The sequence below is a fragment of the Saccopteryx leptura genome, chromosome 2, assembly GCF_036850995.1.
Source record: "Saccopteryx leptura isolate mSacLep1 chromosome 2, mSacLep1_pri_phased_curated, whole genome shotgun sequence".
In the NCBI taxonomy this organism is placed as follows: Eukaryota; Metazoa; Chordata; class Mammalia; order Chiroptera; family Emballonuridae; genus Saccopteryx; species Saccopteryx leptura.
In genome coordinates this window covers 331095601-331118572 of record NC_089504.1, presented here as the reverse complement: position 1 = coordinate 331118572, position 22972 = coordinate 331095601, and the positions used below count along the sequence as shown (strand labels likewise).

Genomic DNA, 22972 nt, shown 5'->3' with positions numbered 1-22972 from the left:
ATTTTAATATATGTTCAGATTTTTATTATTTTGCTTTCTTTATCTCTACATTATAATCTTTTGAAGAAAGAACATAAGAATTGGTTTATTAAATGTTTTGAAGTATTCAAACATTTCTCTCAGGGATTTTGTCTGTATGCTTGTTTGCTTCCTGGGCCCACTGCAGTGACTGTTTATGTGAATGCCAAATGAGCAAAATTAGAACTTTGGGGAAGGCCAAAATTAACAGGAAGCACCCTATTGTTCTGTGAAAAACACTGAAGTTAAAATCTGAAAACCTGGGTCCCAGGCCTACTTTTCTCCTGGTAGCTGAGAAAACATTAATCAACTGGCTTAACTTCTCTTTCCTTTATCCCTGTAATAGGGATGTCAATACCTAACACTTCCTAGCTTAAAAAGTGGTTATGTGACTAAACTGAGCTAACACATGCAGGAGAACATTATAAATTAAACTACTCAGCAGTTACTCTGAATTAATCATGTTATGCCTCTATCAAACAATCTGGCATTACTAGTACACACAGTGTTTCCAGTACTTGATCATATCTGACTTTCTGGATGATTGTGTGTGACATCAAATTGGATTTGGTTCAGGATCATTTCTACAAAAGAATGTAACCATGTTGGTATTCTAGCTGGTTTCCCCTGACAAGACCCCGTCTTGAGTAACACATTCCAGTGGAAAGACTGTTTCCAGCAAATTGGACTTACTGTGTCTACTAAACTTATATGATTTGGTCAGTATATGGAGCTCACCCCAAGAGTTTTCATGTATTACAAAGTCTTGAAAATTACTAACAGCTGCTTTTTCTTTAGCATTGAGGCAAGAAAGTGAGAAAGATTTTTCACTTCACAGAATTACCAAAAACTTCATGAGAAAGAAATTAAAGGCATGTTTCAAAGTAGCTTTGTAAGGCCCAGGAATCATTGATTCGGTTTTGGTGTCCCTGATCATAAGAAAGCATTCTGAAGAAAAGGACACCAGTTCCAGAGGAAGTCTCTGAGGATCTGCCTTTAGCGTTTATAGAGACGAGTTTCAAATGGCCTCAGATGAAAAAAACAAACGAACACCTGAACTCATTTCAGAGGAGAAATATTTTTAAATACAAGTGGAAATGATAAATATTGAATAATAATATACATCTCATGGGCCACTTTTTTATTTTTGAGGAATAGAAAAGTATAAACTTTTTAATACTACAAATAGTCATGGAAGCACCAATAGATGGCATTCTAACTGAAGAGAAAATGCAATTTTTGTATTAGTATGAGATGCTAATTTATTACTGCATTTAGATCTACCAACCATTTGAGGGAGTTAGAAGTTAAAGTAAGCAGCTGTAACTCTAGTTGATCTCTGCATATTTTGATCCAAATATGGTAAAGGGCAGGACTAAAGAAGGGAGTGTCCCTATAATAAACAGGGCTCCGAACTCACTACAGAAAACTAAAATAAACTCCGCTCAAGAGAACTCTGCACTTTGCACTTGGTTAAAGTCTCATTTAGACTTATATTTCTAAGCTTTTCTTAAGAAATTGAGTTTTCTTTGATCTCCTCTCCTCTGATTTGCAGAAATCAGATAAAATTACTTGATAAAATGACTTCTTGTCATGTTGTTGGAGATCCCATAAAAAAGGTTGCTATCTTCGGAGGAACTCATGGGAATGAGCTAACAGGAGTATTTCTAGTTAAGCATTGGCTAGAGAATGGCACTGAGATTCAGAGAACAGGGCTGGAGGTAAAACCGTTTATCACCAACCCAAGAGCAGTGAAGAAGTGTACCAGATACATTGACTGTGACCTGAATCGAGTTTTTGATCCTGCAAATCTTGGGTAAGACTATATTTTGTGTTATGTGCATACATGTACATGTGTGTGTGTGCATGTGTGTAAAAAGTGGTATGTGTGGGAAATAACACATATATGTATTTGCATGTGCTATTATGTCTGTACGTATAGTTGCTATTGTGAAGTTCACTTTCGCTTTTAGTAACACTCCATTATGAATTGCTTAGTTCTCTAAACTGGGCATTCGTATGCTCTTTTATAAGCCTTTTAGAGCATTTGGTCACTATACTTGGATATCCATGTATTTGTTAGCTTTCTAAGCAATTTACTACTATGTTTATATGCAACTATATTTATGGTAGTGCATAAAGTTCTAGTTTTTAAAAGCGTTATGTTTTGATTGATATTTATTTAATAAAAGTATCCAATCCTAACACTCTAGGTATGTTCTGATTAATTTTTTTTGCCTCTGTTTACATCATTATAGCTACTACTATAGATATGTAGGTTTCTAAGTATTTTCTTTTTACCACTTCCTTCTTCCATTTATCTAAGAATATTATTAAACACCTACTCTACACAGAGCACTGTACTAGGTACTGTGGAAGTACAAAGCTATGTGCAAAAAATGGTTTCTACCGTAAGGAGTGAGCTAGTAGCTATGATCTAAATGCGGACAAGGACAATTAACACAGTACTGCTTTATGTGCTCATTTCCTAAAACAGGCTGATTTGAGTTTATAGTTACTTAAATATAATCTTGCCACAGATCAAAAGATAGTTACTACTTTTAGTACAAATATGCCTCACTTTATAGGATAGATTTTTTACCAGGGCAATTATACATAGTCATATTTTGTGTATCAAATCATATTTTTACTAGCATAAATTATAATCTCAAAAATGCTTTGTCTTCATGACCAAGGTTATGTCAACACAATTAAACTTTTATCTGTTCACCTAAAATAGCTATTAACTAACTCATTGTGAGTTAAGACTTTGTTGAAGAATAACTCTTATAGATGACATGTTAACTTCCCAAATAATTCTAAAATGGACTAGGGCAGTGGTCCCCAACCCCCAGGCTGTGGACCGGTACCAGTCCGTGGGCCATTTGGTACCAGTCCACAGAGAAAGAATAAATAACTTACATTATTTCCATTTTATTTATATTTATATTTAAGTCTGAACGATGTTTTATTTTTTAAAAATGACCAGATTCCGCCTGACCAGGTGGTGGCGCAGTGGATAGAGCCTCGGACTGGGATGCGGAAGGACCCAGGTTCGAGACCCCGAGGTCGCCAGCTTGAGTGCGGGCTCATCTGGCTTGAGCAAAGAGCTCACCAGCTTGGACCCAAGGTCGCTGGCTCCAGCAGGGGGTTACTCAGTCTGCTGAAGGCCCACGGTCAAGGCACATGTGAGAAAGCAATCAATGAACAACTAAGAAGTCGCAAGGCGCAACGAGAAACTGATGATTGATGCTTCTCATCTCTCTCCGTTCCTGTCTGTCTGTCCCTGTCTATCTCTGCCTCTGTAAAAAAAAAAAAAAAAAAAAAAAAAATGACCAGATTCCCTCTGTTACATCTGTCTAAGACAGGGGTCCCCAAACTACGGCCCGTGGGCCGCATGCAGCCCCCTGAGGCCATTCATCTGGCCCCCACAGCACTTCCGGAAGGGGCACCTCTTTCATTGGTGGTCAGTGAGAGGAGCACATTGACCATCTCATTAGCCAAAAGCAGGCCCATAGTTCCCATTGAAATACTGGTCAGCTTGTTGATTTAAATTTATTGATACTTGTTTTTTATTTTAAATATTATATTTGTTCCAGTTTTGTTTTTTTACTTTAAAATAAGATATGAGCAGTGTGCATAGGGATTTGTTCATGGTTTTTTTTATAGTCTGGCCCTCCAATGGTCTGAGGGACAGTGAACTGGCCCCCTGTGTAAAAAGTTTGGGGACCTCTGGTCTAAGACTTGACGCTTGTCTCAGTCACGTGGTCCATTTATCCGTCCCACCCTAAAGGCCGGTCTGTGAAAATATTTTCTGACATTAAACCAGTCTGTGGCCCAAAAAAGGTTGGGGACCACTGGACTAGGGTGAGTTTTCTTGTTATGACCGCTCAATAACATGCATTTTAATGAAAGCAGTCTCTTAAAATAAATTCACTTTCTACTGCTTACATTTTAACACTATCCAGAAGCTAGACAGTTCTCTCTCAGGGTGGTTATGGAAACTTACGAGATAGATAAATTATCTTCTCCTGTTCTTCCTCTCCAGAATTACTTTTCCTGTGTTCTCCATCTCAGTGATGACACCATTACCCACCTAATCCTCATCTTAGAACCTTCTTTGCTCCTTATCACCCCACATCTAGTGCATCACTAAGTCTTGAATATTTTTCAAATTCAATCTTCCTCTCCATTTTCACAACCTTAGTTTATTTCTTTGGGCAATTGGAGTCGCCTCCAGAAGCATCTTTCTGCATCCGGCCTTACTCCGGTCCTTCCTGCCATGGAGTCTGTATGGTAGCAGCCATAAGGGTCATCCTAACATGCTGATCTTAATCATGCCTCTCCCTTGCTGAAAATTATTCAAAAATCTCTTGGCCAGAATAGGTGTAAGTAACTTAGTATAGCCAATGCACCCTTTAGGATCTTCTCTGCCTCTTCTTTCAACTTCATCCTTTGGACCAGGGGTCCCCAAACTTTTTACACAGGGGGCCAGTTCACTGTCCCTCAGACCGTTGGGGGGCCACCACATACAGTGCTCCTCTCACTGACCACCAGTGAAAGAGGTGCCCCTTTCCGGAAGTGCGGCGGGAGCTGTATAAATGGTTTCAGGGGGCCACATGCGGCCCGCGGGCCGTAGTTTGGGGATGCCTGCTTGGACGCTTCCTTAGAACTTGGAATGAGAACTCGAAGTGTCCGTTATCTTTTTAAGACTTCAAGCCTTCCCTGCTCCCCCCATAGCAGGGGCTGGCCCAGATGGCTGCTACAGCAAGCTCCACCGCTCATGGGCTCTGGGTTCCTGCCCTGGGACCTGGGGATAAGTTTAGCTGTGGATATGGAAAGAAAAAAAAAGACTTCAAGCCTTGACTCTGAGCAACTGGGTGGCTAGTCGTTTACTTATATGCAGGAGAATTGGAAGCAAATCATTTGCAAGTAAGAAGACCTAATAGAGCTGTTATATGAATTAACTTTTAAAATGAACTTATATGTTCATAAGCATAATATGTTTGGTTACATATAATGGAAACCAGAAGACAGTGACTTAAAAACTAAGGTTTTCTTCCTCACAAATAATAAATCCAGAGATGCAGTTGCTCAATAATATCAATGCCACAGGCTTCTTCCTTCTTCCCACTGCACCATCCTTAGCATGCAGCTCTTGTCCTCATAGTTTTTGCTTCCTACTCATTAAACAGCTGCTCCATCTTCTTGATTACATTCCAGGCAGTAATTATCCAGGTGCAAATAGTCAGGAAATAGAAATATGTAGATGGAAGTATAGAGAAATAGTTGAATGGTTTAATGAGGAAGAATAAATTTAAATCATCATCATATATAGTAAGAAAAAATATATATCTTAACCCTTGCCAGAAGGGGGAAGGGGCCTGGTAGAGACTCATTTCAAAATTCAATAAAAACTGTTAAACCTTTATCCAAGAAAAAGATATGCATACACATGCAAAGTTTTTGCAGTTCTAAGGATTTGTAGACTTATATTTGGATGACTAGAGGTTCCTGGACCTGAGTTAAGAATCCTTAATTAGAACATTATCTAATCTTTGATATGAACACTATCTAATCTTTAACTGTTTTATGCACTGAAATTTATGCTAGAGGGAAAAAAATTGCATTTGATTGTCTAGTTCTATAATAGCTCAGTGCACATAACTACTAAGAAACCATTGATTAAATCAGTGGGTAAATTTTGTTCGAAGTTAAGTCAAATGGTAAATCTGTTTGAAATGCCCATCCTTTGACAGGCACATAAATGAAATATTATTTGCAAGCATGCCAATGCAACATTACATAGAATAAAATGAAGGGAAAAACGTAATTTTTCATTTGTAAAGTTGTCAAATATGTTTCCCCTCCTTCACAGTTTTTTCATATTAAAGGTTTGGCAACTGGTTCCTTAGACATTGTGTTCTTATTATATATTTGTGTTATATTAGCCACAAATATTATTCATCTTTTTCTTTCTGCTAATAACAGCAAAAAAATGTCAGAGGATTTGCCATATGAAGTGAGAAGGGCTCAAGAAATAAATCAAGTATTTGGTCCAAAACTCAGTAAAGATTCCTATGATGTTATTTTTGACCTTCACAATACTACTTCTAACATGGGGTGCACTCTTATTCTTGAAGATTCCAGGAATGACTTTTTAATTCAGATGTTTCATTATATTAAGGTAATGTCAATGTTATTAATTTACAAGTTAGCATAAGACCTGTACATTTAAGTCAACTGTAGATCTAAACTAACCAGAAAAGTATCAGGAGGGTGAGTCTCAGAAAGATGGGGAAGTGGGAGGAGCATCAGAATGGAGGCTGTGGTGACAGGCAGGAGAAAAGGGAGAGGAAATGAGTAAAATAATAAATATAGTGGTTAAAATAATAAAAAATTTGTAGATTCTTGTGTCTATAAAATTATAAATCTTTACCAAACATAGGCTCTTTGGTAAATCTTTACCAGACATTTACCAAACCATAGGCTCTTTGGTAAAACTAATACCAAATTTAAAATGGTGTGCTTGAAGTTGTTCAATTACAGCTTTAGGAAGCTCAAGAAATAGTCATTTAATGTTGACTATAGATCAATGATAAAGAGACTGACTCTCCTTAGGCCTGCCCTTCTCTCCACTTGACTCAGCCACCCCAGCACACAGCTGTTCTTTCAGTACCTCATACAGCTAATCATTTCAAGTCTCAGAAATCCACAAAATGAAAAATTCAGCTATCCAGTGCATATAGCTAGAGAAAACTTGCTAGAAAATAACAACTAAGAAAAAACACAAGTAGTGCTCTGTATGCTTATTATTGTATAACAAATATCTTTATATCCAGAGAGCTAGCATGATTTAGTGAAAAGAGTCTGACCCATGTAACCAGGAAAACCTGGGTTCAAATCCCGACTTTCTCATTCACTAACCTTGGACAGATAGATACTCAACTCCCAAAATCTTGCTTTCCTCATTTTATAAAGTTGACGTAGTAACAACATTTACGAATAAGGCTGTTAAGAGCCTTAAATCAGATAAAGTTTTTAAAGCATTTAGCCTAATACCCACCCAGCAGACAATAAAGATTAACTATTATTTTAGTTTCCTTTGAGTTTTTCACAATAACTAGATAGTTCCGGTAGGAGATCATAATGTAGCTATTCCTTGTTGCTCATTGAAGGAGAGTTGAATGCTTGGGTTGCCAGGCATGGAAACGGCATGGCTGGCATTGTTATCAAAACTGAGAGGCTTGTCTTAAAATCTCATTCAGATAAGTGGAGGTGGGAGGAGTTACCCAGCATCCTACTGAGACTTGTACCACAGGAGTAGACACAGAATTCTTTCAGAGCAATACTAAGACAAATAGTAAGTGTAACCAGTGATGAAACAAGAAATAACCAAATCCATTCCAAAGGAAAATTTATTTCATATTTTTTAATCTTAGTTCTTGAGAATTTATGTTTTACCTAGAAAGCTATGTACAATTTGATTTTATATGTAATTTTTATATTTTCTCAAGCTTTAATAACAACATTGAATTTTAGAGTATGTTTCATAAAAGCTGTCTTACTAAGTTACCTACTTAGTTTACTATATAGTAAAACAAGTTGAAGGCTTTATTGACTCTCTTGCAGCAAAGAGAACAAAGCATGTGGTTGCCATAATGAGAAAGATGTTTTCAATTCATTTCAGACTTCTTTGGCTCCATTACCCTGCTATGTTTATCTTATTGAGCATCCTTCCCTCAAATATGCAACCACTCGTTCAATAGCCAAGTATCCTGTTGGTAAGTCATATTTTCTATAGTCAAAACTAAATAAAATAAGTCCTAGATGAAATGCTGAGAAAATTAATTTTTTAAGAATATTTATAGCTACCTTGCTCATCACTGTGGCTCAAGTAATAAGCAAACCTACTCCAAGTAAGCTCAAACTATATAAAATATTCTCAGTTTCGTTGAGCAGCTTTCTGCATTCCATGAGAGAACCAATGAGCCAAAGGAACTTGAATCTTTTATAATGTACAATAAACATGCCTGCCTTTTGCTCCAAGGAAGATATCATTCTTATCTTTCAGTACTATTCACTATACAAACATCTTGAGTAATGATTTGGAATCAAAGCAGTCAGTGGCTTGCTGGCAAGATGTGCAGAAACACAAAAGATCCATGGAAAATCTTCTCCTAACATCCCGATTAGCCCCTTCTTTGCACTAGAGTCTCCCATAAACCTTACCCATTCTCTTGTTTGCTCTGTCAGTTACTGGGCTGTGAAATCACCTTTGCTTTCTGGAACTTCCACTGTGCAAGTATGCCTTCCCATACACCTTCTCACACAAATAGTCTCTTTTTTCTACATTCTGTCTCTTTCCTAAGTGACCTATTAGCATAATTACTGGCAGACTATATTATAATCATTAAAATTGCTGTCACAAATTAAAATCTTTTCTGTTAGATTTCAGATGGTTTTTAAAGTAAAGAGCAATTTACTTTAAAAACAAATTGTCAAGCCTGACCAGGCGGTAGCACAGTGGATAGAGCGTCAGACTGGAATGAGGAGGACCCAGGTTCAAAACGCTGAGGTCACCGGCTTGAGCGCAGGTTCATCAGTTTGAACGAGATTCATCAGCTTGAGCCCAAGGTCGCTGGCTTGAGCAAGGGGTCACTCGCTCTGCTGTGCCTGCTCCTCTCCCCGTCAAGGCACATATGAGAAAACAATCAATGAACAACTAAGGTGCCACAACAAAGAATTGATGCTTCTCCTCTCTCTCCCTTCCTGTCTGTCTGTCCCTATCTGTCTCTCTCTCTGTCTCTGTCACACACAAAAAAGTTGTCAAACAATGTAAACAAATTTAAAAGTATCTTGTATATATATTTTTTTAATTCAGGGAGAGGAGAGGAGGCAGAGAAACAGACTCCTGCATGTGGTCTGACCAAGATCCACCTGCAAGCCCAGTTGGGGGCGATGCTCTGCCCATCCGGCGCATTCCTCCATTACTCAGCAACTGAGCTCTTAGGCCTAAATCGGAGATCACAGAGCCATCCTCTGTACCTGGGGCCAACTGGCTCAATCTAGCTATGGCAGGAAGAGAAGAGAGAGTGAGAGAGAGACGAGAAGGGGAGAGGTGGTGAAGCAGATGGGCACTTCTCCTGTGTGCTCTGACTGGGAATCAAACCTGGAACATCCACATGCCAGGCTAACACTCTACCACTCAGCCAACCAACCAGGGCCAGTTATTGATACTTTTGTGGTGCATAATCAAAGCCTCAGTTGGAGCAAGCTAGATCTCCAAGTCTAGATAATTATTTAAAATAAACCAAATGCTACAATAGGGGATGGAGGTCCTGTTTCTCTGTGTCAGCAAGTAAAGTGTATGATTTTCAAACGTTGAAAAAGCAATCTTGGTCCATGATGTTTGCGGGGCAATTCTGCTCTTAGCAATAACACATACTTATTGACATGCTTGGCAGCTTTTCATTTTGCAGTATATATTTGTCTATGCCTTTTACCATATTATGATCTTTTAATTTTTGACAATATTGACAGCTCTTTGATTTTTCTATGTTTTCCCAATTTTTATTCACTGGCCATATAACTTGCACATGTAAGTATTCTGCTTTATTTTTTGCCCAACATTACATCTCAAATATTTTTAATGATGCTAAGTGGGGGTTTTTTGTCAATTTTTAATGATGGGATTTTAGATCTTGATATATTAAAATGCTTAATTTTATAATACATTCTAATACTTATATAAATGACCATCTTTCATTCTGTACCTAGGTATAGAAGTAGGCCCCCAGCCTCAAGGGGTTCTGAGAGCTGATATTTTGGACCTAATGAGAAAAATGATTAAATATGCTCTTGATTTTATACATAACTTCAATGAAGGTAAGTAATAGGTGTGAGTTGTTATCTTAATTGTTAGCGTGTGTGCATGTGTGTGTGAATATATCAGAAAAGGGAGATGAGATGAGCACACATCATGACTAAACGCTGAAATAGCAATTGTAACCTTGGTCAAAATTGCCATGCTCAGGATATCAGGTGCTTTATTTTCTTTTTCATTTCATTCACGTCATCCATTCCTCTATGACCAGAGTAGACACAGTCAAGAAAAGCAGCTACCAGTTAAAGCTCTCCAAATAAAGTCCTCATTTTTCTATTATCCTCCATTTTAAAAAACAAATATTTACTAAGAAATACAAATTTCCAATAAACATATAAAAATATGTCCAATATCACTAGTAATTAGAGAAATGCAAATTAAAATGAGAATCCACTTCCTACTCCTGTTAGAGTAGGAAGATATAAAACCTGATTATATTATGTTGGTGAGGGTATAGGAAAGGGGGAGGGTAAAGACACACTAGAGAATAATTTTACAGTATCCACTTCTGAAAATGCACAAATCTTATGACCCAGTAATTCCACATCTCACAGAAACACAAGCATATGCACACCCAATGTGTCATAGACAAGGGTGGTTACCACAGCATTGTCTGTGACAACAAAGCAGTAGAAAAGCCTGCATATCCATTGATTGGTAAACAGTTAAACTAACATGGGAAGTCTTTGAAATACATTGTTAATTAAAGAAAGCAAAATTAAGACCAACACATGCAGTATACCAATTTCTTAAAAATAATAACAATATGGCCCTGGCCGGTTGGCTCAGCGGTAGAGCGTCAGCCTGGCGTGCGGGGAACCAGGGTTCGATTCCCGGCCAGGGCACATAGGAGAAGCGCCCATTTGCTTCTCCCGCCCCCCCTCCTTCCTCTCTGTCTCTCTCTTCCCCTCCCGCAGCCAAGGCTCCATTGGAGCAAAGATGGCCCGGCGCTGGGGATGGCTCCTTGGCCTCTGCCCCAGGCGCTAGAGTGGCTCTGGTCGCGGCAGAGCGACGCCCTGGAGGGGCAGAGCATCGCCCCCTGGTGGGCAGAGCATCGCCCCTGGTGGGCGTGCCGGGTGGATCCCGGTCGGGCACATGCGAGAGTCTGTCTGACCGTCTCTCCCCGTTTCCAGCTTTAGAAAGATACAAAAATAATAATAACAATAATAATAATAAACACTTATTAGACGATACACATGTAGATATGTTAGTGTACAGGAAAATTCTAGAAAATTGCCAAACAAAGCAGTGATTATTGGGGAGGGGAGGGAAAAAGAAACAGGTTAAATTTGTTTTAATTGTTTTCAAGAAGAATGATGTATTTGTGTATTGTGTGTAATTAATAATGTAATTGGTACAATAGATATATGAAACTCTATTATCTGCTCATTTGTTTGGTAAATCTAAAAATGCAAAAAAAATAGTCTTTAATTATTAAAAAGATTCATTTACTTTAAATTTCATTAATTAGGACAAAAGTAAAATAAAAAAGACATCCTATGTAAATAATTATTTCAACAGGCTGAGTTCAAATTGTTGTTGAGGAATGGGCCATTATAGTGACAAAGCTGGTGAGTAGTTCAGGGCCGTGCTGAGTACAATTCCCCAACCTCAGATTGTTCACCTTCTGCAAACACAGAATTATTTCTGTCCTTAGAAATCCTTTGACTCCAAAGTCAGCTTTTCACCACCTTTGTCTGGGGACAGGTTAATACTGTCTAATAGGCCTGGTATTGGGCAGGTCACCACTTAGTCACAAGAAACCCTTCAAAAAGTAAGTGTGGGACTATAATATGTTAAGAAATGATATACCCAAGTAGAAGGCCACAGACCTGAATGGAAAAACATGGTTTTCAAATCATAGTCCGTAGATTGCTCCCACAGCCATAGGGATCTAGTCGTTGTCCCAGTAGCTCCAGGGCAGCCAGCCCCTACACACTCTAAACCAGAGCAGTTCTTCTATCTGTTTTAATGCTCTTCCCTGTAACATTTCTTTTAAGCAAAGGATTCTGTAATCTAGATTTTTTAAACGAGTTAATTTAGACTGTCAGCTTGGTGGTTTTTACCTAACATGGAAAGAGCACCGTTAGTGTTGTTTATGAACATCCTTAACCAAAATAATGTCTTCTCCTTGTCTTTTCTTTTTATTTCTGTTACAGTTGACATTCAATTCTCAACTTTATGATGGCTTCACTTTTTGTTTCTGTTCTTCCTTTAAAATATGAACTTCCTGTTTTCAGATGCTATTTATACATATTGTTTTTGCCATAGGAAAAGAATTTCCTCCTTGTGCTATTGAAGTCTATAAAATAATGGAGAAAGTTGACTATCCCAGAAATGAAAATGGAGAAATCGCTGCTATTATCCACCCTAATCTGCAGGTAACATTTGCTGTTTCTTTAAAATACTCTTCCTTTGAGTAGAATTTTATAGTTCATAGAGCATTTTCCAGACACGGGCTCATTTGCTGTATGCTCAAACACCCTGCTGTGTAGGAAGGTGAGCAGACCTTCACTCAATAAATATATATATTTTAAGTGTATCCTGTGCTGGCTGTAGGAATACATCACTGAACATGGTCTATGCTCTTGTAGAAGTCACAGTCTAGATATACTAACATCTAAAGTATACTTTAAGCAAATGCTATATGAGAATAATCAGACAGGGAAGGGTGGTCAGACAAGGGCTCTCGGAGAAGGTAAAATTTCCACCCAAGGGCAATGGGTAGGAATTACTATGTTTATTTTAACAAAAGAAAACAGAGGCTGAGAAATTAGATCCTTCCCAGAAGTAATGTTCTCTGCAGTTCACCACATCGCCGCCACCGCCCTGTGATCACCTCAGAGAGCAAAACTATCAAAACTTCTCTCTTTGGAATGTTTTCTGCCACCATCTCTTGACTCTCCTCAGGTCCCCCATATCTGCTTCTTGTCAGGTTTGATCAATGATGGCATAGTGAAGGTGTGGGGGGGAGGCTCTTGAGAGAGAGTAGGAGGTTTGGATCTGCAGGAGGAGCAGATTCCAAAAATCAAAAACATCTGTTCCCACTGAGAGTACCTTACACACCCTCAGACTGCAGAGATAGGAGAGACCTGGGGGATGACCTGGTCATCCTGGGCTTTCAGCCCTGGCCACACATTGCCTAGAGAGCCCTTTAAAAAATAACAATGCCTAGACCCCACTGTGAGATAATCTGATCTTTTGGCCAGGTAATTAGTGTGGAAAACCAGAAATCCAGCTCAAATGCCTATTTAATGGCCCTAAGAATATCTTTCAGACTTAGGACTAAATGAAGTAGCCTGCCAAAAAATACAGACTAGTGGAGCAAATCCTACTGTGTGCCTTAGGGGACACAAGGGAAAACCTGAAGAAGGAGATTTAAGCAGTGTTTGAAAAGAAAGATAAAGATTGGGGGTGAGGGGGAGGCAGAAAGTACTATGGGTTCCAAAATAGCAAGAACAATAAACAGAGGCCAAGGTGATGATGTCATCACAGCTACTACACAGGATTTTTTTTTTTTTTTGTGACAGAGACAGAGAGACACAGAGAGAGGGACAGATAGGGACAGACAGGAGGGGAGAGAGATGAGAAGCATCAATTCTTTGTGGTGGCACCTTAGTTGCTCATTGATTGCTTTCTCATATGTGCCTTGACCGGGGGGCTACAGCAGACTGAGTGACTCCTTGCTCAAGCCAGCAACCTTGGACTCAAGCTGGTGAACCTTGCTCAAACCAGATGAGCCCACACTCAAGCCGGTGACCTCAGAGTTTCGAACCTGGGTCCTCCGTGCCCCGGTCCAATGCTCTATCCACTGTGCCATCGCCTGATCAGGCTACACAGCATTTCTAAAGTTTTCTATTCCTCAGGGATCCTGAGAAGCACAAAAATCATCCTCGGGAAGCAGAGAAGTGAGATTAATGAGATCAGTAACAAACAAGGCTAGTGGTAGTCTTGAAAATCAGAAAGGATAGTTTTGATTTGCTAGGCAATAAGAAACTGCTCAGTATTCTACAGGAGGGATTGGTTGGTTAGTTATTTCAATAAATAATTGAAATATTTCAGGTCCAGCCTGTTCTGGGCCTTGAGATTCAAAATAGACAAGGTTCCCCACAGAGCTTCCATACTAATTGAGGGGGAATGAAGAAGTAAGCAACACCTAACTCGATCATTTCAAATTGTAATAAGTGCTATAAAAAATGAAACAGAGTAATAAAGTGAAGGTTAACAAAGGGTTCCTATTCACTGGAGTGGTCAGGAAAAGCCATCTCTGAGATGAAGGCATTGAGACTGGAACCTGGAAGATAGCTTTGTGGAAAACAAGTGCAAAGGCCCTGAGGCCTGAAGGGACTTGAAGTGTAGGGGAACAGCAAGAAGACCTGTGTCAATGGAGATAATGGAGTGAATAGAGGGGGATAGTAGACCCTGGAGCCAGAGACACAGGGACACAGGCAGGGACCTGGTTACAAATTCAGATTTTATTCTAAGAATGGTGGCTCTCTCTCTCTCTCTCTTTTTTTTTTTCCGAAGTTAGAAGCAGGAAGGCAAGCAGGGAAGCAGTCAGACAGACTACCACATGTGCCCAATAGGGATGCACCCAGCATGCCCACTAAGGGGCGATGCTCTGCCCATCTAGGGTGTTGCTCGGTTGTGGCCAGAGCCATTCTAACGCCTGAGGCAGAGGCCATGGAGCCATCCTGAGCACCCAGGCCAACTTTGCTCCAGTGGAGCCTTGGCTGCAGGAGGGGAAGAGAAAGACAGAGAGGAAGGAGAGGGGGAAGGGTTGAGAGGCAGATGGGCGCTTCTCCTGTGTGCCCGGACTGGGAATTGAGCCTGGGACTTCCACATGCATGGCATAGCTGACACTCTACCCCTGAGCCAACTGGCCAGGGCTAAGAATGATGGTTCTTAATCAAGGATGCTCACTGGAATTGGGAACATCGCCCCGAATAGCTGCAGCCTATCGGAAAAGCACTACAACAGTGCTTTTCAAACTCAGCCCGCAGGAGAACCACCTGGGGAGCTTTTGAAATCCTGATCCCTAGGCCCCCAAAGTGTCTGATTTAATTCATCAAGGCAGAGACAGGAAATCAATAAGGCTCACCGCTGATTTTGCTGTGGCTCAGGTCTGGGCAGCAGCACACTAGTGGGATCTCTGCAGGGGGCTTGCCCGCAGTGTGTTGAGAGGCCCCTTCAGTTGTTCTGGGCCCCCTCTGACTGACAGCCCCTGGTCCAGAGCAGTAGTTCTCAGCCACGCTGTCCTGCTGTCCCCTGGAATCACCTGCGGATTTTAAATAGTAAACTGTGGTGGTAGCCAGAGGGAAACGGAGGTGGGGGCAAGGTGGAGGGGGGCAGAGGCAGGGAAATGGGGGTGGCAAGGAACTTTTCTTGGGGCGATGGGCACAAGATGCAATGTGCAGAGAAAATTTTTTTGAGTTGTATACTTGAAACCTGTATGGTTTTGCAAACCAATATCATTCCAATAAATTCAATTTTAAAAAAGAAATTAAAAAGTAAAAGAAAGATACGGAGGTGCCCTGAGTTAGAGCAGGTGAGTAAGATGGGCCAGGTGGAGAGCAGCTCTGAAGGCAGAGTCAACAGGATATGTTGACTGCCTGATCAGGAAGAGTGGGGAATGCAGGACAACTCCCGGGATTCCAGCCTGAGCAACAAGGAATCTTGGCCCTCCACTTCCTCAAGAATATTATTTAACCCACTGTACTTCAGTTTCCTCATCTCTAAGACAGTGATGATAATACCGCCTGTGTCATAGAGTGACTTGTTTTGAGGATTAAATCAGCAAGTATGTGTACACAGATCAGAATGGTATCTGATACCAAATAAGCCCTCAATAAACATAAACGGTTACTATCAGGAAGGAAGGAAGGAAGGAAGGAAGGAAGGAAGGAAGGAAGGAAGGAAGGAAGGAAGGAAGGAAGGAAGGAAGGAAGGAAGGAAGGAAGGAGAAGAAAAGAGAAGAGAAGAGAAGAGAAGAGAAGAGAAGAGAAGAGAAGAGAAGAGAAGAGAAGAGAAGAGAAGAGAAGAGAAGAGAAGAGAAGGAAGGCAAGGGAAAGGAAGGGAGGGAGGGAGGGAGGGAGGGAGGGAGGAAGGAAGGAAGGAAGGAAGGAAGGAAGGAAGGAAGGAAGGAAGGAAGGAAGGAAGGAAGGAAGGAAAAAAGAAAGGGAAGAAAGGAGGGAAGGAAGAAAGGGAAGGAAGTAGGGAAGGAAGAAAGAAAAGAAAGATGACCTATAAGTGAGTAGCCTGAAGGAATTGGGGGAAGTTTGTGATAGAATTATGTGTCTTGATTACACAGCTATATGGTTATATGACTCTATGCTGTGACTTGTCAAAACTCATAGAACTTCCACACAAAAAAATGAATTTTTCTGCATATAAATTTAAAAATTGATGCCTGAGCCCCACTCTTGAGACTCTGGTTTGACATGTCTTAGATGGGGCCAGTGCCTCCACGGTATTTTTTAAGCATCCTAGGAAATGACGAAGAGCAGCCAGGGTTGAGAAAACTGTTGTAAGACAGCGCCTCTCAAACGTCAGTGTTGTGCATGTGAATCTCTGGGGGGTTGTTAACAGGAAGATCTTGATTTAGTAGGTGTGAGTGAGAAACAAAACTCTGCTTTTCTAACAGAGTCTCATGCTGCTGTTGCTGCTTCTGGGAAGTGTTTTAAATGCTGACTCTCAGGCCCCTACCTCAGACAATCAGAACATGCATTTTAACAAAATCCTTATGTGATTCTCAATCATATCCAAGTTTGAGAAGATCTGCTCTAGGCTCCCTGTGGTGTGACAACATTGGTGTTTGAGGGCGCAAATTTCCAAATTGCTGGTATGGGACCTTTCAACTAATTCACTTGTTATCTATAATGTGGCGGCAGGTATGGAAAACACCCATCGTATCTTAGACTCTTTCCAGACCGCCCCACCTCTCACCAGTCCCCATCAGAATAGATCTCCTTGTACATAGGCACAACGTTACTTGTTTTTATATTCCCAAAAGGGATGTCTTGCATACAGAAGACTCTTAATGGATAGTCCCTAAATTTGCTGAACAGAATTTAACTTCAGCCGGCAAGAGTCAGAGAATACTCTAAGGGACACATGCATTAAATTTTGCCTTTTAATATTACAAATCTTTTTGGCAACATTCAAGGCAAACTCAATATTGAAGCAAACTCTAATTACATGTGTCCATTATAAACATTAAAAGGGAAACTCTTAAAACGGCTGCCAAATCACTACTCAGTCTAAGTTTAGTTAAATCACTCAGGCCTCTCACCTTATCTCTCAAGTACCTCTTTAAAAGAATCAAGTGCTATAATGTTTTAGTTGTCTACAGCTTCACATAAAAGTTCTGAACTAGGAGAAAAATTGAATGTAATTTATGTATTTTAATTGTTTCCTGGGAGGATCAAGACTGGAAACCATTGTGCCCTGAAGATCCTGTATTTTTAACTCTTGATGGAAAGACTATTCCATTGGGTGGTGACTGTACTGTGTACCCGGTCTTCGTAAATGAGGCCGCATATTATGAAAAGAAAGAAGCTTTTGCAAAGACGACTAAACTAACACTCAATGCAAAAAGTATTTGCTCCTCTTTACATTAGAAATCACTTCTTTGTTATACAATATCTTGAAAAACTCTACTAGTTTGTAAGCCCCCGAAGGGCAGGATTGTGCTTTAGTTAATGTGTTTTATTCACATCCCAAGATCTAGTTTGGTGCCTTGCACAGAGTGGCTATTGAAGCAAAATCTTGAATGAATTGATAAATAAATTAATGATTATCTTTTAAAGGTATTTATTGTATACATAGCTTACCCAAAGAAGTGTATTTCTTATTTCTGTATAGTTTTTTATAAATCATATTTTGATAGTTTAACATTCTTAATAAAGTTTTTAAATTCAAATTTTTAAATTGAAATAGATATTAGATACAAAAAGTTATTAACTTGAGCATAGAATTAAATGTATGTTTTCATGTAATGTATGATGCTACTAAAAGCCAACAGCGCAGATTTACTATCTTTAACTTTTCCACATTTCAATGAATGATACTATATTGAGTATCCAGCCTATGAACTTTAGCAAGAGTTGTGATAGCCATAAGAGATTTTTAAATGTTCTTCTGAAGATGAAATGTGAACAAGAAATGACAGATGATTGTAAAGTTGACTCTATGAATAAATCAAAAAATTCTGAATGGTCCTTTGTCCACAGACAGTGAGCCACACAAGACATCGCTGCCCTGTGAGTCCACGGGTTCTGCACTGACCTCAGAGCACTGACAGCCTCTTTCCGATGTCTCACATGCCCCTTGAGACACTGAGGTTCCTTTCCAATTAGGGAAAGTTGGAAGAAGCACATTCGCCACAGTTATCACTTCTTTTGAAAGAACACACTTGCCCTCATTTGCAACCAACATATGAGGAAGTCTTTGCATTTTCACAGCATAGGCAGTGAAGACGGAAATAGCTGAAAAGAGTGTCCACTAGTGGAAGTAGGCCCAGACCCATGTCTCTGGTTCTTGTGGATGAAAAAGAAGCCACATGCTGAACCTGACAAGCTCAGGGAAAGCCTGCATGGTGGCCTTGCAGACTCAGAGACCTAAAGGAGCCACACAGGATGGTCTGAAATGAAAACTTTCTAACTAAAAGCAGTTCATGGTGGATAGTCATGTCATAGGGGAGGCATTTTTCACTAACAAAGGTCTGTGCTTACCTTAATCAAGCCTGTCTGTTGTCTTTTGCATCTACAATAACGTACCTGGTAGCAGGCCTTGTAATCTTCTTTGTCTGATTCCTCTCTTCAAAGGCCCTCGAGCTGAAATGCTGCCTCCCTCCTTCACCAGTCCCTGCAAGGGCCTCCCCTCTCCCTTAGTCACAGCAGCCAAGAAAAGAGCATTTTTAGCTCATAATTTGGACCCCAAGGGACCTATGTTTACGGTTTCAAATGCATTTACCAAAAGCATACTAGTATCATGTGGCGCATATATATACATTTTCATTCTCCAAGAGCAAATTCTATTAAGCTAATTTCATTCTATATTTAACATTTTATAGAACAAACTGTTTTTAGTTTTTTCAGCAATAATTTTTGTATCTTAACAAAATCATTTTCACTGAACTAAATTCTCTTTCTTCTGAATTTGTTAGTAAAAGTTCCATTGGCCTATCATTTTTTCTACATAACATTATAGTTTTACCAAGCTTCCTTCTCCCACTACAGATGCTTTTTTGTGTTTTATGTCTGAGTCCAAGTTTTCTGGGTCAATTTTTTTCTGGTATAAACTTTAGCAAAAATACCCTATTCTTCCATCATATTTTAGTTACTTAGAAAATTTACAAGATTCAATGTAAGCCTCTGTGGTTTCAGTTTTTGTATTGATTATTTCTCTCAAGATAATTTTCTCTGACTCAATGGTTTTATTGTACTTTTTAGAGTTTCTAATTAGATGTGATTTTTTTTTCAAAAAATCTTTAACATATTGCTGTGTGGCTTTACTCACTTTTAGTTTTATTCTATTTTGGGTTATTTCTAAGTATACAGACTGTTTTCTCATTTATAAAATGGAGATGGTCATCATATCATTGTGCCCCTCTTACAGGATCATTGTGAAGAATAAATGAGCTAATGCATATAAGCACTTAGCGCAGTGCCTAGCACAGAACAGCACATTATTCAAGTTCAAATATCGAAGACAAAAGGCCCTTTATGACCTGCCCCTCCTTCCCCCACAGTCTCTCCAGAATTATCTCCTTTCAGGTCCTCTCTGTTCCGGTCTGCTTTGTGTCATTTAGTTTTCTATTCCTTTACACAGACTGGTCCTTCCACCTCAAATATTTTTCCTTCTTCCTCCAACTCTCCCCTACTCAGACCTCATGCTAGATAATTCTTATTTTTCCTTTAAAATGCAACTCAACTCTCATTTCATCCATAAAGCCTTCTTGGCTTGCCCCTTTGCCCCTCTCTGCTTCCATCCCATCTCGAGAATATTACCAGTGTCTTTTCCGGTGTGTTCTCTCCAGTAACTGCCCAATAAAGTTTAGTTGGACAAATGAGTGCGCTCAAGCATTCCTTCTCTACTTGGAAAGTCTTCGTGTCACACCAATGTCTCTGCATTCTCTTTGTCTTCTTTTGTTCTTTCCCAGTCACTTCTGGAGCATTCCCACCTCCCAAGTAAAATTCACTACATCCCACACTCTTCAGGCTGTTACTTTGTCTTGAAGAATGGCAGAGAAGAAAATATATCCTTTTAAGCCTGCAACCCCATGCAAAAACAGAGACTCATTTACAGTCAATAATGCCCCTGTATAAACACTTTCAGTGGCCTCCCTGACTCTCAATATGAAATTTCAAAGCCTCACTACAGCAGGACAATTCCTAAGTGTTCTGGCCTCTGCCCACCTCTCCAGTTTGATTTCACGTCACTTGCCTCCTTGCTCAGAGCAATTTGGCCACACAGACTTCTGCATCCTCAGCTGCACTGAGCACCCTACTGTCCTGAGGTCTTCGCTCACATTGTTTCTTCTTCTTGAAACCCTATCCCACCCCCCACACTCTCTTTATCTGGATGACACTTATTCTTAAATGTGACTCAGGCCAGGCTAGACAACTCTGTTATACTAGCTCACTAGCAGTACTAGACTAGCAAATGTCAGTGGTTCAGGGTGTCTGACCCTCTAGACTTCAGAGAACCTAGATCCTTGGCCCCCAAAAAGAGTGTTTGACCTTTACCTGTCATTTTCTCTCTCTACAGGTCTCAATTTCTCCACTTACTAAATGGGGATTTAATACTCATCAAATGTACAAAACTGTATTATTGAGATAACCAATATGAATGAGTTTTATAAATGGAAATCATACAACATCCAAAGCTTTAAAATATCAAAAAATACCTTTGGAAGGGAATTTTCCACAATATTAAGAGCCATAAAACTGCTCACTAATCATTGATTTAGGCATCACACTTTTGGAATATACCCTGTAACAAGAATTTCCACCCTTTTCTTTTATCAGTCCATCCAGAATGTTCCCGTAGATGGCACATTCCATTCCTAGATTATTGCTAAAGCCTACTTGATCTAGGATGTGGCTTATGAACAATTCCCATTTCTTGCCACTAAAGAAGACACATCCCCACATCCCACTGAAGGATGTTATTCTGGGAATCATTTAAATTAAGTAAATAATTCACCAAGTGCAGCATATCACTTATTAATAACATGTTTGGAAGTTCTGCAACCTATCAAGACACAGCAACAATGTCTTGGCATTTAAAAACTGCCATTTTTATGAAATAACTCAAAAGGATGAAAAAGTACATTTATTTATGAGTTGGGTAATAATGATGGTAATAACATCAGCTCTTTCATATCCATCCCTTCACTGCCTCCTCACAAAGGTCCTGTGAGGTAGAAAGAAATGATTTCTACTTTCTGGTCTCCAGGTGGAGCCATGGTTTTATATCCATGGAAAGTAAGTTGAGAGCCAGTGAGGGAGCTTGCAGGGCATGACAGGTAGTGCACAGCTAGAGGGTCAGACACCCTGAACCACTAACATTTGCTGGCTGTGATTCCTTGGGTATGTCATTCAACTCCCTAAGTCTCATTTTACTCATCTCCTTCCAGAGTTGTGGTTTCTGTGGGGTACTGGAGGTGAATGCACTTTGAGAGGTAAACACTGTGCAAAGTCAACATGTTTCATTGTGCAGGCTCTGTCCCTGAGCTGGAACCGGTAATAATGCTTCAGGTCCAGGAAGTGGCCCTCCCTTTATCCACTCATATACTATAACACTCTAGGATTTCTGGTAGGTCTTTATGTTGGCACCCTTAAAACAAGAATAAAAACACAATTATAACAAGGAAAAATAAATATTTATTAGAAATCATAAAAGCATTTCTTCAATGGCACCAAAATGTTCTTACTCTATTTATGACTACATTTTTGAATATCGAGTTTCACATACACACACAATACTAAGAACAAGTATATAAATTAGAAGTTACAAGAATAAGGCACATTCAATGAGACCAAGATGGCAATTCTACATTTGGAGCCAAGATCACATCAAAACATGTCACTTAATGCAGAAATCAGGCCCTGGCCGGTTGGCTCAGTGGTAGAGCGTCGGCCTAGCATGCAGAAGTCCCGGGTTCGATTCCTGGCCAGGGCACACAGGAGAAGCGCCCATCTGCTTCTCCACCCCTCCCCCTCTCCTTCCTCTCTGTCTCTCTCTTCCCCTCCCGCTGCCGAGGCTCCAGGCACTAGAGTGGCTCTGGTCGCAACAGAGTGCGCCCAGGAGGGGCAGCGCATCGCCCCCTGGTGGGCAGAGCATCGCCCCTGGTGGGCGTGCCAGGTGGATCCCGGTCGGGTGCATGCGGGAGTCTGTCTGACTGTCTCTCCCCGTTTCCAGCTTCAGAAAAAAATACAAAAAAATAAAAAAATAAAATTAAAATTAAAAAAATGCAGAAATCAGGTATGGCATACAGGCCAGGATGACAGCCCATTTGCCTGGGTCCTGCCTAAAGCAGGAAGACACAGTTCACCGGGCCTTGAGGAAGGAAAGGAATGTCAATAATACTGGGCTCCTCAGGCAGGAGCCTTCTAAGAGCTTAATGACTTCACAGTACAACCTTGCACACCTTCTCCCACATCCTGGGGAGGAGGGTAAGCACCATTGTTATTCCAAACAGCTACATTACATAAGGTCTAGAATAGTGGTTTCTTCCTGAGGCAGAGTATAGCTAAAGGAAAATTTCCAGCCAAAACCATTATCTGAGCAAGGGAGATTCCATCCCTGGAAATGCCTTCCCCTTACAGTTCTGAAATGTAAATTATGGAATTTTAAGATGTCCTGATATTGGCCCTGGCTGGTTGGCTCAGTGGTAGAGTGTCATTCCGGTGTGTGGGTGTCCTGAGTTCGATTCCTGGTCAGGGCACATAGGAGAAGCGACCATCTGCTTCTCTACCCCTCTCCCTCCTCCTTTTCTCTCTCTTTCTCTTCCCCTCCCATAGCCGTGGCTTGATTGATTCAAGCTCATTGGCCCCAGGCACT

General features: G+C 40.2%; 1 protein-coding gene and 1 non-coding gene across 2 annotated transcripts; both read left to right on the top strand.

Annotated features, from left to right (window-relative positions):
• The first annotated feature begins 1447 nt into the window (after positions 1 to 1447).
• ASPA (aspartoacylase) lies at positions 1448 to 18117 on the top strand. The gene is made up of 6 exons (XM_066366254.1): positions 1448 to 1834; positions 6010 to 6205; positions 7709 to 7802; positions 9799 to 9906; positions 12176 to 12285; positions 17326 to 18117. The coding sequence occupies exons 1-6, from the start codon at positions 1599 to 1601 to the stop codon at positions 17521 to 17523; spliced, it is 942 nt and encodes a 313-aa protein (XP_066222351.1). The 5' UTR covers positions 1448 to 1598; the 3' UTR covers positions 17524 to 18117.
• On the top strand, positions 4725 to 4856 carry LOC136396071 (small nucleolar RNA SNORA5). The gene has a single exon (XR_010749496.1). It is a non-coding gene; the product is annotated as a small nucleolar RNA SNORA5 (small nucleolar RNA).
• Positions 18118 to 22972: the final 4855 nt, after the last annotated feature.

Excerpts from the sequence above, each read along its gene's own strand:
- ASPA (XM_066366254.1), top strand. The coding sequence starts at position 1,599 with ATGACTTCTTGTCATGTTGTTGGAGATCCCATAAAAAAGGTTGCTATC. Across the intron at positions 1,835-6,009 it reads TTTGATCCTGCAAATCTTGG|CAAAAAAATGTCAGAGGATT; the intron begins GTAAGACTATAT and ends TGCTAATAACAG. Across the intron at positions 12,286-17,325 it reads TTATCCACCCTAATCTGCAG|GATCAAGACTGGAAACCATT; the intron begins GTAACATTTGCT and ends GTTTCCTGGGAG.